Here is a 17,719-nt window from a genome sequence, read left to right as displayed (position 1 = left end):
GACCAAGTCAGATCAATTATGAAATCAAGAAATATTATGTGCTCCAATTTATCAAGTTAATTTTTCTGAAATATCTATGGAATGGCATACAGCAAATTATTTAAATTATTATATTGGTTTCCCCATGACACCTCTTATAATTCAACTTAGCAAAATTCAAAATTTGTTAAGCCTAAGAAGTCATTGGATTGTCTAGAGATAAACCCTACAGTTATTCTGGTAATAAACATAAAAAACGTTTTCTAATTCATATGTTCGGTTCTTGCACAGTAGTATATGAACTAAAATGCTCTGTTCTAGGAGAAGAATTTAAGTATGATTACCTGAAAAATGAAAATTTATCAAAATTAACTTTACTTTGAGTATTTTCTTTTTCTTTTCTAAATCTTTTGAATTTTTATGTTAACGTATGTTATGTTAATATATGTATGTTAGATAACCTTGAATACTTTACATATGTTTTTTCCCATTGTAAGAAATTAATTTTGAATCAATAAACAGAACTGAATTGAATAGCAGCTTCCAAATTTAAGCATCTTATGAGGAGACCCTACGGCTTTAGGAAAACAGATTTTGATGATCATTGGTGTAGAGGTAGTACACCATGTGAGTGTACTATCTGTAAAATACTAAAGTGCAACACTCAAATATAATCAAGAAAAACGAACTTAGTTTTCTTTAGCACTTTATACATAAGTTACATATATTTCTGCTTGAGCATGCTGTGGAGTGAGTGGTAATGCTCCTGACTTGCGTGCTCGGGTTCGATTCTCTTGTTGTGTATACTTTTTTCCTTTTTTTTTAATTCATAAATACTTATAATGTATTTATTTATTTACTCATTCATTTATTTCTTATTATTTATTGATTTTTTTTTANCAGGCTTCCTGGAGTGTACTCTATCCTGCTGAAAGATAACAGATGTAACGAGAGCCTTGTCTATATCAGCTCAACCAAGCGATCTTTAAACACCAGAATACAAGAGCATGAAGCAGACCTTTGGCATGGGTGGTACACCACAGCCCTAACCACCTTTGCATCTGATCCCGATATAGAACCGGAGTTCGACAAAGCTGATATCATCGACACTACGCCTCACCTCAAACATCTAAAATGGTGGGAAGCTATATCCATCTGCAAGGCTAACCACCTGACCACATGTATAAATCGGAAGGATGAGATTAATCTTTCTATAGCGTGGCAGGCCCTCATAAACAACAATCTATAAATATCAATATCAGCGCACGAATGCGCATGACCGTCCTAATGATCGTTCGTTATACGAGTTTCATATTTTTTGTTTAAACATCGCGTTCTATTTTTAGATTCGTTTTTTATTTAAATATCTACGTTTCATTTTTCGAAGTGTTCCATCGGAATTTTTTCTATACCTGAGGAAGAGCTATCTGGGCAGCTCGAAAATGTTTGTGAAAGGAAGATTTTTTCACGCAAAATTACACCGGTAACAGGTTCCGTATTTAGTATTTTAATTTAGTTTCTACTATTCCAAGTCTAATACTTTTACTTTGAAAACAAACCTCTGTCAAGTTGAGAGGAAGCTATTTATGCCGGGTATGAACATGGGTCTATAGTCTTTATTACTCACTCTTTAACAGTTCATTTCTGAATTTCAACATGAATAGACGCATTTGTGCAGTGAAATTTATTTTGAAAAATTATTTTTTATAATTAAAAAAATGTCATCAAGAGAAGCAAGTTCTTCATGTTGTGACGAAAAAACTGTTGATGATAACTCTTTATTCAATGATGTATCGAAGCAGTGGCTAAAAGATAGAGTTGTGTATTATGAGAGTTTACTTTTCGAAAATAATTTAATTGCAACAACATCTTCTGATACACTATCTGAAGATGCTATGCTAATAGGCACAGAATTATACATTGGATGTGTTGAATGAAAAAACTTTACAATTGATGACAAATTTATTTATGCCCAAGAAGAGTGTACAGAAGGAAATTTCGAAGCAGTTAAAGATGACTCATCTGATGACTATGTATCTGATGAAAAAAATATAGGATGAAGGAATATATTTCACTGGAATATAAAATCAAAGTTTTAAAAGTAGCAAAAGCCCATCCTATGTGGAAACTATAAACATTACAAAAAAACGGATGTAATCATTTGAAAAGAATGGATCATTTAAAATTTTGCGAAAAAGATGTTGAACATGGTGGAACTATTTTTGATAAAATATCATTTGATTGATTCCTGGATGTATGACCGGTTTGTCGAAACTAGACAAAATTATGCAAAAAAAAAAAACAAAAAACAAAAAAAATCAATAAATAATAAGAAATAAATGAATGAGTAAATAAATAAATATATTATAAGTATTTATGAATAACAAAGAAGGAAAAAGTATACACAAGAGAATTGAACCCGAGCACGCAAGCGTACGAGTCAGGAGAGTTACCATTCATGCCACAGCATGCTCAAGCAGAAATATGCGTAACTTACGTATAAAGTGCTAAAGAAAACTAAGTTTGTTTTTCTCGATTATATTTGAGTGTTGCACTTTAGTATTTTACAGGTAGTACACTCCCATGGTGTACTACCTCTACACGAAAGATCATCAAAATCCATTTCCCCGAAGCCGTAGGGTCTCCTTGTTAGATCATAGGTAGCAAGTGATGGAGGAATGAATGCAGAAATCTAGCATAGAGTTCAGAGTGGATGGCTGAACTGGAGTAAGATGAGTGAGGTACTGCATGATCAGAAAATAAGCTGCAAAATAAAAGAAACATTATACAAAATCATGGCAAAACCTGCAATGATGTATGGTGCTGAGTATGAGCAATTACAAAAGCCCAGGAAAAAAATATGGAGACAGCAGAGATGAGAATGCTGACATGGATGTGTAGTGTGACAAAGGACAGAATTGGAATGATCACATAACAGAACAGTCAAGGTGGTCCTATAAGTAAGAAGATGCAGGAAACTAGATTAAAATGGTTTGGACATATGGAGAGAAAAAGTGAGAACTGAATCATATTGGAAAGAGAATTGGGAAGTTGGAAGTGATAGGGAAAAGGAAGCAAAGAAGACTAAACCTGAGATGGAGAGACATGATGGAGGAGAAAGGACACCATAAACAGAGAGAAGTGGAGAAGACAGATTAAAGATGGAAATGCAGACTCCACATAAACATGGAACAAAAAGCAGACAAAGATGATTTGTGTGTGAATATACTCCAGTAAAGCAGGTTTTTTTTTGTAATTCTATGTGCAAAGCTAGAACTTCTATATATATATTATTGCAAAACACCTTTCTCATGCAACATAACTTACCATAATCTTTCTCACTTTTTCTAGCAAGTCTTGTTTTCAGCTATCCATTAACACCTTTCAGCTATCAGCTATTCATTAAATGATAGCTGAAAATGTTAGTTCATTTAATTTAATTTAAAAACTTGCTAGAAAAAAGTGAGAAAGGTGTTTGCAATAATATGTACATACATGCCAGCCATACACGAAGTCTTTAGCTGGCAGAAAAGATGGTAAGGGAAAGGGGGAGAGGAAGGAGAAGGGAGAGGAGATAGACAGTAAAAAAAGGTAGGATCCCTCTGAACGGTGTACATAAGGCTACAATACCCTCTTTGTTTGATGTTGGCGTGCAGTTTTTAGGCTGCAAAGCCGTAGTCCCCAGAAGGGTCTAAAAGAAAACCTGAGTATAGCAAACACCAATAACACTGTTCTGCAAAAAAAAACTTTTTTTCTATTTCTGAAAAAATACATTGTGTTCCTAGTTGTACTTCGAGTACTGAATTCAAACCTGTTTTTAGTTTTTTTCTGTCAGGGATAGTTTATGAGTAATCAGAATCTTATTTTTTCTTTATGTTTCTGATATAGTGCAGGACACATTAGCAGAAATTCAAGGAAAAAATCAGCTTTTTTATGATGTTATTAAGTTCATCATATTAAGGGAGGTTGGGATCTAACATATAACATATACATCTTAGTGTATTTGCTTTGTAGCATTTATTTCACATGAGCAATTACAGAAAATTGACAAAAATGAGCCACCATATAGTAATGCACATCACTTTTTCTCTTATATTGAGAATCTTTCTTCTCTCAAATGATATTCCAGCAATAATCTGCTAACATAGAAGGTACCCACTTCTCTTCATAATGCCTTTCTATAGTAGAAATGTCTTTATGGAATCTTTTGCCATGTTCATCCGATACGTCACTACAACTCTCTGTGAAGTATTTCAGATGAGTCTATCATATGTACCTTCAGAGACATATTGCACCCCAGATCTTGGTGTGCTTTGATCATGTCATTCACCATTGCTTTGTAGTTGGTAGCTCTTCTTCCGAGGAAGTTTTCTGATACCATCTTGAAACACTCCCATGCTCTCTTTTCTTTGGCAGTTAAACATGCTTCAAAATTTGCATCTTTCTGCAACTCCTTGATTTGCGGGCCCATACACACACCTTCCTCTATTTTTGCAGCTGAAATATGGGGAATTTGTCAGCTAGATATGCAAATCCACTGCATGTTGGATCCATGGCCTTTACGAATTGTTTCATTAGGCCAAGTTTGATATGAAGCGGTGGAAGTAGTATATCTTCAGGAGCTACCAGACTTTCATGTTGCACATTCTTTTCGTCCACTTTCCACCTCCACTTAGGCCATTTTTTTTTACATTTAGTTAGAATTTCTGTCATCACTATCCCACTCGCAAAGAAAACATGCATACTTCGTGTAGCCTTGTTGCATTCCCAATGTCATAGCAATTACTTTGAAGTCTCCACATATTTTCCATTTGTATTCATTGTATTGTAATGAATTTATCATCCTTCATAAGAATTTGTAATTCTCTTTAGTCAAGCTGGCATAAGCAACTGGAACAGAGGGCATTTTATTTCAACTGTGGAGAAAAACACCCTTGAGACTTATTTTCAATGCATCTATGAAAAGTCTCCACTCCTGTGAACTGTAGGTGAAGTTCAGCACCTTCATTAGGCCAGCAACATCATTGTCACGTTCGATTATTACTGCATGCAGCAACATACACATATTTCTCTATAACGTCTGTGTTTGCCATGAACTGTGAATATATACATATATATACACGTTACACAAAAAGTATCCCTGACAACAAAATTCTGTTTCCAGATTTGAATTTCCCATGATAAATTGGTTTAGAATCACACATTTTAATATCAGAAATAGAACCCTTGTCAAACAGTGTAATTGAGTGCTGCCATGAATAGCTAAGTGTTAAAGTTAGTGTCAAGTGGCTGTTAGTAGAAAGACTTATATCTACATAATACTAATAAAACTGAATGCGTTTTGTGAATCTTAAAACTACTTAACAGCTAGACAGATAGTGCAAAAACAAACAAATACAATGACAAACTAGACAAGACGAAGACAAACAAGCAAGACCCCCCTTTTTTTTATTTAAGCATTAACTTACTCACTAACTAAACTAACCTACTATAACCTAGGACAAATCTAACCAGACAATTAAAGCTAACAATCCTTAATCTAATTTAACCTAACCTGTCATAACCTAACCAGAAACCAAGCTAAAAGTCCCTAATCTAACTTACAAATAGAACTAACTGAATTTAGACTGAAAAAGAAGACAGAAAATAAGAATTAAAATACAAAGTTGAAAGGCAGATATATACTGACAGTTGAAACAAAGCAAGGGAAAGCTAATTGCCATCTGTGCCCCAGAGTGAGTGCTCTCAAGAGCTCCACTAAGGGATATGACTGTGAATAGATAATGGAACATTGTATGTGTGTGAATGAGTTGGTGCAAGTTGCAAGGCCAGTTATACCCTTCAAGAATAGCAGCAGCTCTGTTTTAAACTATCCCTAATGTGATTGTACCTATTGCAGCAAAAAACTAATTGAAGTGGTGTTTGGTCCTCCTGAATAACAAAATCACATTGTGGATTGTCTCCAAGGTTAAATCTATGCAAATATTGCTTAAAGTTGCCATGTCCTGTAAGTAGCTGAGTGAGGGTGAAACTAGGGTATAAGTGGTAAAGAATCACAGTAGTGTCATAACCTTGGGTATGATGATGTAGATGAGCCTACCAGTGGTGTCATGGTCCCAGCTGTCTTGCCAAAAAATGAAGTTTTGCTTCTTGACATGATTGTTGATGTACGAGGTAGAAATGTAACTGAAAGTACTAGTGACTGAAGACTTTGCAGCTTGTTTGGCAAGATGATTAGCGATCTCGTTGCCGAGAACCCCACATGACCTGGGACCCATTGGAATTCTATTCTAATGTTGTTGTCTAAGTGTCTGAGAATGTGGTCTATGAGATGGATGAGTTTTAAGCAGCTATCAGACTTCACAATACTGTGTAAAGTTACCACTAGAACAGCAAAAAACTGTCTGTCCTCTGTAATAATTTACTTGAAAAGGTTTCCAACTGGAGTAAAAGTGTTATCTTCCCAATCAACTATGACAAGTGCACGTATATTATTTTCTCGAAAAAAAAAATGCCACTCCAGAAAAGTCCTAGAATTCTTATAGATGGGCATCAGATTCCGAGAGTAACTAACTTCATTTATCTTGGGGGTTTTTCTTGAGCAACAACTCCAATGGACTAAACACGTAGACATGATGAGTGCCAAAGCTGTTCAGGTGTCTAATGCTCTGAACAGTATCGCAAAAAACACCTGGGGTATACATAATATCTACCTGGGGTCCATAGAGCCTATTCTTTTGTATGCTGCGTCTATCTGGGCAGCAACTACCCAAACTGTGTACATTCAACGCTAACTCCTAAAGGCATAGAAGATTGCCACTCTATGTATTTGTAGAGCATACAGAACAGAACCTACTTCAGCCCTGCTTGTCACTGAGGGCTTCCTTCCAGTGTTTATTAAAGCCAGGATGGCTATTTTGAACTGGAATATCTGTAACAAAATGAGTGGCAAAGTTTCCAATAGCAGCAATAGTCATAATAAACATCCTCTCTGTTTTTCCAGACCAAATAAAGAGTGACATCGCAAACTTTGGCATCGAGCATAAGCTGGCAGATTCCAACTATTATGAAGATTATCCTACTCTTGGTGACAAACTACGTAAGTGAAAATGTTGACAGTGACATCTCCATCTATACTGATGGATTAAAGAATCTAGCAGATGTTGAGGCAGCTTTCATCCTTTACCACCATAACACAGGTGCCACCCACAGATCTGCTTTCAAACTGGGTCTGTACTGCAGTGTACTGCAGGTGGAAATCTTGGCCATTGTCAAGGCGATGGATCATGTCTATTCTGAATGGTTCCCTCGCAACAAAACTATCACCATCTACACTAACAGTATGACAGCCCTCCATTCCATCTTCAGTCCTCATAATAAGGATGACAACATCTTGCAAATCCATCATTATCTTAACACCAATAGCCACAAGCATGTGATTTCTTTTAAGTGGGTCCAGGGACACATTGGTGTACTTGCAAATGAGGAAGTGATCAGCTGGCCAAACAGGCCACTGCTTCTAGCCTTACTCCTTGCTATAACGAAATTCCTGCTTCAAAAATCAAACAATGGACTTGGGAATTCGCTCTTGGTCAATGGCAAGAAGAATGTGATAATGGATCTACAGGCAGATTAATGCATACCTTTATCCCAAGCGTTAATGAAAAACTTAAATGGAAACATTTCAAGCCAACCTTCTCCACGACCAAATTAATTACTGGACATGGTAATTTCAACAGATATTTAAAAAGATTTCATCTTAAAAACATGGACATTGCCCCTACAACAGTACTTCAATCCGAGACAGCCAGCATTATCTGTGAGACTGTGAACATTTTAAACAGGAGAGAGACAGACTCATGAGGCATATGCTCTATGCCGAAAACAACTAGCCATGCCCTAATGACAGACTCATGGAAGACCCGAATGTCTGTCAACATCTCATCAAGTTTCTGGAAACAACAGCAGCACTCAACCCACCATGCAATCAACAGTCTGCTAGAAATAATTTGCATGTCTAACTTTTTCTCCAACAATTGTTCCAGGCTTCCAACCAGTTATGCTGCTCCATTGGCTATCTCTACACATACACAGATTGTTCTTCCATTGTGTAACAGAGTAAGTAGCACCGTTTTCTCTTGTGCAATTGTGCTCATGCACTCTTGCTATCTGTGTGTCCTGTACGTGCACTCTACACTCGTCTACCGCATAGCAGTATCATCTATATTTGTTTGTAATGTTTTTCTGTAATCCATTGTAGATCATGAGGTTACTCATGGATTGATGAGTCGTGGATTTTTAGCTCTGTGCTTGATTTGGGATTTTTCGAAAATTCTTGTTTCTTGGGAAAGTTTTTCATTTTATTTAGTTTATTGAAGGTCCCTGGTTTGTAAATGTGTTTAGTATGCTTAACTTGATCCATTATTTTGGATTCTACAGCCATTTTTCAGCCGCGTGACTAAGCTTGTTGTAACGGTCATTTTCGAACTTTACTTTAAAATTATGGAAGATTTGTTAGGCATATAGGCATCCAGTCTTAATCTTTTGTTATATTTTTACATATTTCTGACCGTGTCTAAATCCGTTTTCATTATGACTCTACAACTTTTTTCGGAAAGTTAGAAGGACCCACTTTTTTTGCGGCGTTCGGACCGCTAGCAGGCTTTCCACCTGTCAGATCAGGATGATACTCGGGTGTTTCCATCTCATTAATTTTGTCTTTATTCACTGTAAAATTTAAGTTTTTACCTTGATTAATTAGCGAGTTATTTAAGTTTTACTATTGTATTGGCTGTCGGAGTCAATGACCTACCCCGATCAACCCTAACCTATCAGATACAAATTCTGTTTTTTCTCGGCTCCGTTTCAACTTTTGGTGAACTTTTGCACTGTAATAGTTATTATTCTGCTTCTAACACCGTTATTCCGATATTTTCGCTCTTATTTTCGGTCATTTATTTTAAGTTTCATTATTCACTTCTGCGGGCTGGTAGCGGGCTTCCCACTTTGTGTATCAGGCTGATTTTCGGCATCTCTCTTTGCAGCCCTTTATCACTCTTATGTGCTGAGTTTCGCTTTACTGGCCCAGATTGTTCTCTTTGTTGTTACATTTTTCGTCGGAAACAATCTCCAACTAAGTGTGCTACTCCAATCAAAACTAATTTAGTCGGTATTCAAGCAGCCATCGTAAAGCGGGATTTTGATTTTATACTAGGTTTATCAGTTGGTTTTCGTAATTTTTAAGTTGTTCTTTGTCTTCATAATAGTGATGAGGATTTTGCAAGTTATATTAGCCTCTTACTGGCTTTTACAAGTGCACCTCGACCATTAACAGTCTACCATCGGTCCCTCAGCCCTACGGCAGACCTGGTATTAACGTTAAAGTTGGGGTCTGTGGTACTCAACTCTACAGCACTTACCCTTCTTAATGGAGAAACAGTTCCAACAAGCTCCAGTCATTCTGGGGCCACTTCCCAAGGACATTATAGAATCAATGACAAGTCAAGAATCAGTAATACCTGCCTTGACCCCTTCTGATATGTCAACCAAACAACACTTACTATGCCAAGCTGACTTATTTCTGGGAAAGATCATGGACCTATGCCCAAAGCATACAAACATTAATATTAAGATCAATCAGAGAATGGAGGTTCGGGAATATGTGGCAAAGATGCACGTTTCTTATATGAGATGTACGGAATAATCGGAGAACTACGAAGAAAAATGCAATAACAGAAGGAAAAATAAACAATGTGAGGCATCAAGAATTAAACACTGAACCACCAAAGTTTTCTCAACCGACATATGCTCAAATACTTAAAACAAACAACAAGGCAAGCAACACGACAAAAATAATAACGAAATCACTCACCGCTAAACTTCAAAATGAAGGGTCAGGGGGCAACCATACAGTATTGGTGTACCGTAAAACAACAGAGCAGGGTGAACAGAATGATATAAACACCATAGTTGCAACAATAATGACAGAGATTAAACCTGCAGAGATTGGAGTTAAAGTGAAAGATGTTAAAAGAGTTAGGAACAAGGGAGTTTGCTTTCGTGTCAGAAATAACATGGATGGACAGAAACTACTCAAGGCCATAGAAAACATCCAAACCACTAAAGACAAAATCAGATGTCATATTGCGGAAGGAAAGAGACCGCACATTATACTTTTAAATGTCCCATACTCGATAGAAACAGAAGATCTTATGGACATTACTTATAACCAAAATGACATCTGGGAAGATATTGACAGAAAAGAATTCTTTAGCTCCTGCAGGATTAGTACAGAAATCAACAAAGGCAAAGTACAAAAGAATTGCCGTCACATTGTTTTGTCGGTTACGCCACACATCCGTAATTTAATAATTAAAAACAAATATCTCCCCCTTCATGGGCGAATATAAGAGTTGATGATTATGTTCCAATTCTCTGGTGCTTTAAATTCACGGGCTTTAATCATATGGCCAGAGACTGTACAGAGTCCATTCACTGCAGCCACTGTGCGAAAGAACACAGATTCAACCAATGCAAGGAAAAACAAACAACTTCTTATTGCACCAACTGCATTAGGTTTAACAGAGAGCAGCAAATGATTAAAAAAGTTCTGACAAATCACAATGCTTACAGCAGGAACTGCCCCACACTGATAAAAATAAAAAATCAAAAGATAAGACAGACAGGGGTCTAATAGCAACAATGGTACCACTCTGCACTCGATAAATACTCAAAGGAATCGTCATAGTCAACAAAACAGGCACTACAATAATAAGAATATAAATTTTACCATTCTGAGCATAAACATACAGAGGTCAAAGGCTGCATCGTCCATTCTCCTAAAAATAGCAGAGGAACAAAAAGCTGACACTATGTGCATACAGGAACCATACCTCGTGGGCAACTCCATTGTCAGTTATGGCAGTTGGAGAGTCTTCCCTCATCAAAACTTCACCGAAACAATCAAATCTGGCATTCTCATGAAAAACAAAAATATTCCAGCTAACTTCTGCTCTGATCTCAGCTCAAAATATACTACTACAGTACTGCTCACTTTAAATAAAAAAGACTTATACATATCATCTGTATACTGCTCGCCATTTGAGTGTATCGAACCTCTTTTAGATAACCTACAAAAAATTAATAACAAGATCGGAAGTAAACCTTGGATTATAACAGGTAACTTCAATGCCAAATCACCAACTTGGCACAATCCTGAAGAGGACAGAAGAGGTTATAATGTCTGCAAATTTCTGTCAATTGATCACATGATATCTTGTAATACAAGTCCCTTGGCGACTTACTGCTGTACCAGAGGTAGGAGTTGGGTAGACAGTGATTGCTAATAAACATGCCCATAACCTTATTAATTCCTGCTATACAACTGACGAAAACGGAGGAAGTGACCATAGATACATCAAAACAACCATCGTTAATACTGATTCGTCATTAAAAAATTACAACCTCAAGAAGATTACTAATTGGACACAGTACCAGGACACAGTACAGTACATTGGGCACAGCCACAAGCACAGGATCTCCACGAAATTGAAGACATTAACACATTAGCTGCCCACCTTACCACATCAATTATCACCTCTTACCATCAATCCACTACAATTATAGAATCAAAACGATCAAACACCCCATTGTGGAATAATTCTTTGAGTGAGCAGAGGAAGGTGGTTTGTGGGTTATACAAAAGATACCAAAAAGAAAATGATCCTATAATTAAAGAGACAAAAAAGAAGGAATACTTACGGGATTTTAACGAATACAAAACTAGCATAAATAAAACCCGAACAATAGCGTGGAGGAATTACTGCACTGAAATTGGCAATGGATCAACATGGAGTGACCTGTACCATATAATTTTAAAACCAAGGAAAAATATCATACTTCCAGCATACATCGACAAATAAGATGGAACACGAACAACGAACATGAGAGAAACCTACCACCATCTTCTCAACACTCATTTTCCAAAAGACGACAAAGAAAACAACAATGAAGAACAGGCAAGCATCAGAAACTCAATTCAAGCTCTGCCAGCAACAAACAACGATCCCCTTTTTACTTTTAAAGAAGTTGAGACAGCAATAAGGACTATGAGAAACAAAAAAGCTCCAGGAATAGATACAATAACAGCTAAAATGGTGAAGCAGGCTTTTAATGCTTTATCGATCGCTTTCATTTATACATACAGTAAGTGTATGGAGCTCTCTCAATTCCCATGCATCTGGAAAGCTGCAGCCATCCATTTTATTCCAATGACAAGCAAAACCAGCCATAGCAATGCCAATGACTTTAGACCAATAAGCTTACTACCCACATTCGGGAAAGTCTTGGATGGACTTGTTATAGGAAGAATCAACTTTCACTTATACAGTAAACTACTACTACACCCAAAACAGTATGGGGTTTCTTCCCAAAAAATCTACTAATCATGCCTTACACAGTGTCACTCAATTTATTCATGATGCCTGGAAAAAATCACATCATGTCCTCCTTACTTCTATTGATTATCATAATGCCTTTAACATTCTTTGGTGGCCAACATTACTTCGACAGCTTAAATCATTCCAGTGCCCAAAAAATTTATATCTATTAATGAAGGATTACCTTAATAATCGTATGGTTGGTGTATACGACATGGATAGTCCACTTATACAACCCATGACAAGAGGCTGCCCCCAAGGATCTCGTTCCAGTCCAGGATTATGGAACATCATGCACGATAGCCTTCTGTACATCAAGCCTAATAATATAAATGCACAATGGTCATTACAAGCATACACTGACGATACTCTGATTATGATGGCACATAGGAATAGCGAGAAAATGCAAACTGAAGCTAATAACTTACTAAAAAAAGTAAACAACTGGAGCATAAACAATACGCTCAAAATAAACATCAATAAGTCAAGTTGCATGCTCATAACCAAAGGTAAACAGCTTCAGAAACTGCCATCATTAAAAAAAAATAATTCTAGAATACCATACACAAAGGAAATTAAATATCTTGGACTTATCCTGGACCAGGGCATGAAGTGGAATTCCCACATTGATTACATTTGTATGAAGGCAACAAAATTATCTCACCTCCTTTGTTACGTTGGGAAAAGTGGGGCTTGAATAGCACTACCTTGACCAATATTTACAATCAAGCCATAGAACCAACAATACTATATGGATCCCCCATATGGGGAAATGTCTCTACAAAAACTCATATAAAAAGGGCACTGCAAAAAATACAAAAAATTAGTCTTTTACATATAACAAGAGCGTACAAGACAACATCTACAGCTGCTCTCCAGGTTCTGGCGGGTCTCCCACCGCTATATTTAAAAGCTAAAGCTAATTGGGCACTCTGAAAGCTGACAAACCTCAACATCCCAGATCAAAAGAAAAAGGATCTGTACACTTATTCAGATATTGGTAGCCTTCCTAACTTGAACATCAACAATCTTTTCCAGCTGAACCTGAATACAGACATTTGGAATATTGCTCCACCTCGTCTTCATCCGGCGAAAGAAATTAAAATGAATGTTTACTCGAATAATGAAGATACTGAATTCCCTCATACAATATTTATGAATGGTTCAAAATCTAACAAAGGTGTGGGGACAGCTTTCATTCACTATAAAAAGAACAGGAACAGACAAATTCATAAGGAAACTTACCGGCTGGCAACCCATTGCTCAATCATGCAAGCTGAACTTTTGGCAATCCTAAAGGCTTTACAATATGTTAATAGCAATGTCAAAATCAACAATACTCATGTAAGCATCTGCTCAGATAGTAGAACTGCTCTTCTTAGTATTTCAAACAATAAAAATAAAAACAGCTTACTTCGCCAAATCTCAGAAGAACTAGCAAATAATAAAAATACTGTTGCTTTTCAATGGCTACGTGCCCATACTGGAATACAGGGTAATGAAGAAGCAGACAAAGGGGTGAAAGAGGCAGCTAACAGCTCTTCAGAACCATGTTTTCGTGACATTCCAATCGTTTTGATAAAAACGCTTATCCAACAAACAACTATTAATATATGGCAGGGACTTTGAGAGGAAGAGACAACAGGACGAATCACCAACAAGCTGATTCCTAACATCCCACTTAGGCTTAAGAGTGAACATTTTAAAGTGAACTTTATTTTAAGTCAGTTATTCACCAGTCACGGGAACTTTCTCTCTTATCTCCAACAATTTCACCATAGCAACACCTCCACTTGCAACTGTGATGGATCCTCACAACAGGACACTTTCTACCTAATCTTTGACTGTCGTCTCTATCACCAGCAACGAGCCAAGTTATACCAAACTGTTCTCCTAGAAGGCTATAATTGGCCATGTGCTTCTAGTGCTCTTGTATACAACAAAAACATCTTCAGAGAACTGTATTCATTTATAAAAGAAACTGGTGCTCTAGATGTGCGTAATAATATTAATTGAAATTTTGTACGTGCCTCCTTTGAGTAATTGTTTGTCAAGCATTAAACCTAAGATTGGTGTCTTTGTCTTTTTGTAATTAGTGTATATAGATTGTTCTATTTTTATACTTTGTAACAGCAAAGAATGTGCTGCTGTGATCTTAAATCCTACATCCCCTTTATTCACAATTGAATGTAACATCTCATTGTTGGGATTAGTTTCATGTTATTTTCGGTTTTATACTTTTAACTCCAAGTTATATCCTCCGCTCGCACCCAAAAGGGTGCTGCTGTAAAATATCCCTTGTTGCACCGTTTGCAGTTTCCTTATGTAACACCCTCTGTACGGGCATCTTGTCATACTGTTAATGTGCCTTTTACTTATGTAACAATTTTGTATTTTGTTAAATAAAACACTGATACTGACGCTTATGAAACTTCCACTCTCATCCCCTTTCCTATCTCACTTTACTTTTCCCCTTTGCCTCTTCTCTTAACTCTTTCCCTCTCAATCCATTTCAAACCAGGCAATACCTACGAGTGGCCCTGGTCTTCATCCCCTTTAAGCTAGAATGTATCTAGAATGTAATCCATTGTAAATTTCGGGCTTTAACATTCTGTATGCATCACTAATCTTTATGTTTGTGTTACTTTTCTATACTCGTGTATTATTAACCTACTCACAGATTAACCTACTTATCTTCACTACTGTATTTTGTACAATGTCTAACACCAATTGTAATCCTCTTATGCATTCATGAGGTATATCTTTGTTACTCTTATCTGCAATGTACTACCCTCTGTAAACTGTTACTCAGTATAGATTACTGGCTTTTCCTATTATATACAGCACCTCTGACTTGTCTTGCTGTGTGCTGTGTTAGCACTCACCAGTAATTAACTTTTTTTTTTACCCTTACCTTACCATTGTATTCTATTGTATTTATCCATTTTTAATTGTATAATTTTCTCCACTTTCATGTTAATTACTGATGTTAATTCTCTTGTCCTCTTGTTTTGTACGCTTCTTGTAAGCGAAATCTCACTGTACATATCATGTTAATTATTATGTATATTTATGTTGTAGCTTTATACATATACATTCTTATGTACTCGCTGCTGTCTGGCGCACAACAATGTACTTTAGTCAATTCTTTATCTGTAATATGTATTGTTATGCTTTCATTAATTGTGATTCAGATGCCATGTACTCTCACCTGTCTCCCCCAATTTACTCCCTTTTCATCCCCTATCCTTCATCTCCCTCACTCCCATTTCACCAACTTTTCTTCTCCAATTTCCAGGTCATACCTATGCGTGGAACCTGGAGGCACCCTCCCCTCTTTCAATTAAAATGTGTAAAGTGACCCTACTGTCAGAATAAATGCAATAGTGTAAGTAGTGTCTGTTGTCCTTTCTACACCTAATGTGAATTAAGCTCATATAAATAGCTAAAGTTTCCACCTGTGCTATTGAGCAGTGTGTACCAGTACATAGATGGAAGCAAGCATTGTGAAGCTCGTGGCCAAGTCAGAGTAAACTACAAAAGCTTTGCTATCCATCTTGGAACCTTCAGTGTAAACCCTAAACATGGGATGATCACCTAGATCTTCAAAGTAAACATCAGTAGAAAGCTGATAGGAGGAGTGGTAATCATAAGTCGAGAGGGTATTTTTGTTTTTAGAGAAACCAAACTGATTCTGATGCTGGGCTCTACCCTTGAATAGATGCTAGGTGATCCTATTAATCATTAGACCATCGAACACTTTTCCCAGAATTGGGAGAAGGCAAATCAGCCTGTATTTTTTGTTTTAGCACTAGTGTGTTTGGGAATAATAGCAGTTATATTTAATTTAGGATTAAGATTTTGGAGTGATTAAGAGACTATATTTTTTGAATTTTTCTTTAATTACATAAATTAAAATACTTGTTGCTAATAAAAATTATAGTCTGGCTTATAATTATTGAAATATATAAATTTTTACAATTTTCTATGAATATTCATAATTAAAAGTGAATTCACTTGTTTTTTAATAAATTAAAACCATTAATAAGTAGAAGATTAATAATTTTTTGCATGTTCAAAAACTTTTCAAAATTATATTCTATATTTAGTATAAAAATAAAAAGTAACCTTGGATCATGGGATGGTCCCTGACAGGAAACAATGTCAACTTTAGCTTCTATGCGATTTCTCTGTCCATATTCATGAAATGCACTGACTGGGTTTTTCATCAATGCAGCAAAACTCTCAACATTAAGTATATTTGTAACAGCATTCGACACTGCCGTAGAAACTTGTGTCTCAGTTCCTCCTTCAATTTTTTCATCAGTTGCATGTCCAGAACTGTTTATCTGTATGTCACTGGAAGATTTATTAGGTCCATTTAAATATAGTGTTGTGGAAGTATGAATTTTCTCATGACTAGAAGAGTCAGATGGGTCTATCCATGAGTTAACAGATTTGGAATGTTCTCCTTCATATCCATTTGTACTAGAATCTTTATCAGGTAGTCTATATAGAGATGGATTCAATAAAATCAATTCATGAGAAGTAAGTGAACTATTAGAACTTCCATAATTTGGATTATGATTTGATTGAAGACACCATTTCGAATGATCACTGCCAATTTTTGTCAACTTTCCTTTCTTTTCCATTTGATGTAAAGCTGCCAAAACATCTTGTTCTGAATAGCATCCAAATGCTTTAATTATATCACTTGCAACCATTGATTGTTCTGAATTATTTGATAACATCTGCAATATTTTATTTTCAATTGTACTCATTCTTTCATCAATCACAGAATCCAAATTATTTTCTTGATTGTTTTTATCTTCATAAGAATTCACTGGTGTTACTATAACATCCTGATCTACATTGGATACCTGATCATTTCCTTTAAGATCAGAATTCTTACTAAAATATTTATCACTTAACTTCCACGTTGGTGGAATATCAGTAACCTTTTTCAGAATCCCCTTAAATTGTAGACTACATAATAAAGGATTAATTTCTTTCTTTTTAGCAAATCCAATAGCTTCTGCAATATCAAAAGTGCCAACAGGATCTTGAGTGGTTTTCAGATATCTAATAATATCCTCTATGATCTTGGGCCAGAAATGTGTTTCTACAATTTCTTTATCTTCACGAGAAACTGCACACCATAGTGGAGGATTTCCTTCTTCTCTCCTAATAAATCCTTGATGAAGAAGTTGAGGAAGGATAGATTTCACTACTGATTCTGAAAGACCCATCTTTCTACTCAAATCTTTAGATGACATTAAACCTGTAAATTATATAAAATAGTT

At 36.1% G+C, this 17,719-nt stretch overlaps 1 protein-coding gene across 1 annotated transcript in view; it reads right to left on the bottom strand.

Moving 5' to 3' along the window:
- Window positions 1-17,693, bottom strand: part of LOC111639299 (double-stranded RNA-specific adenosine deaminase-like) — a 124,133-nt gene extending 106,440 nt beyond the window's left edge. The window contains exon 1 of the mRNA XM_023385147.1: window positions 16,545-17,693. Within this exon, the coding sequence (XP_023240915.1) occupies window positions 16,545-17,692 (1,148 nt within the window). The 5' untranslated portion in view covers window position 17,693. The remainder of the gene's footprint in view (window positions 1-16,544) is intronic.
- Window positions 17,694-17,719: the final 26 nt, after the last annotated feature.

The sequence above is a fragment of the Centruroides sculpturatus genome, unplaced genomic scaffold, assembly GCF_000671375.1.
Source record: "Centruroides sculpturatus isolate CEXI.00-Female unplaced genomic scaffold, Cexi_2.0 scaffold1269, whole genome shotgun sequence".
Classification (NCBI taxonomy): domain Eukaryota; kingdom Metazoa; phylum Arthropoda; class Arachnida; order Scorpiones; family Buthidae; genus Centruroides; species Centruroides sculpturatus.
Note: the sequence above shows the minus strand (reverse complement) of the source record. Positions and strands in the feature narration are given on the sequence as shown.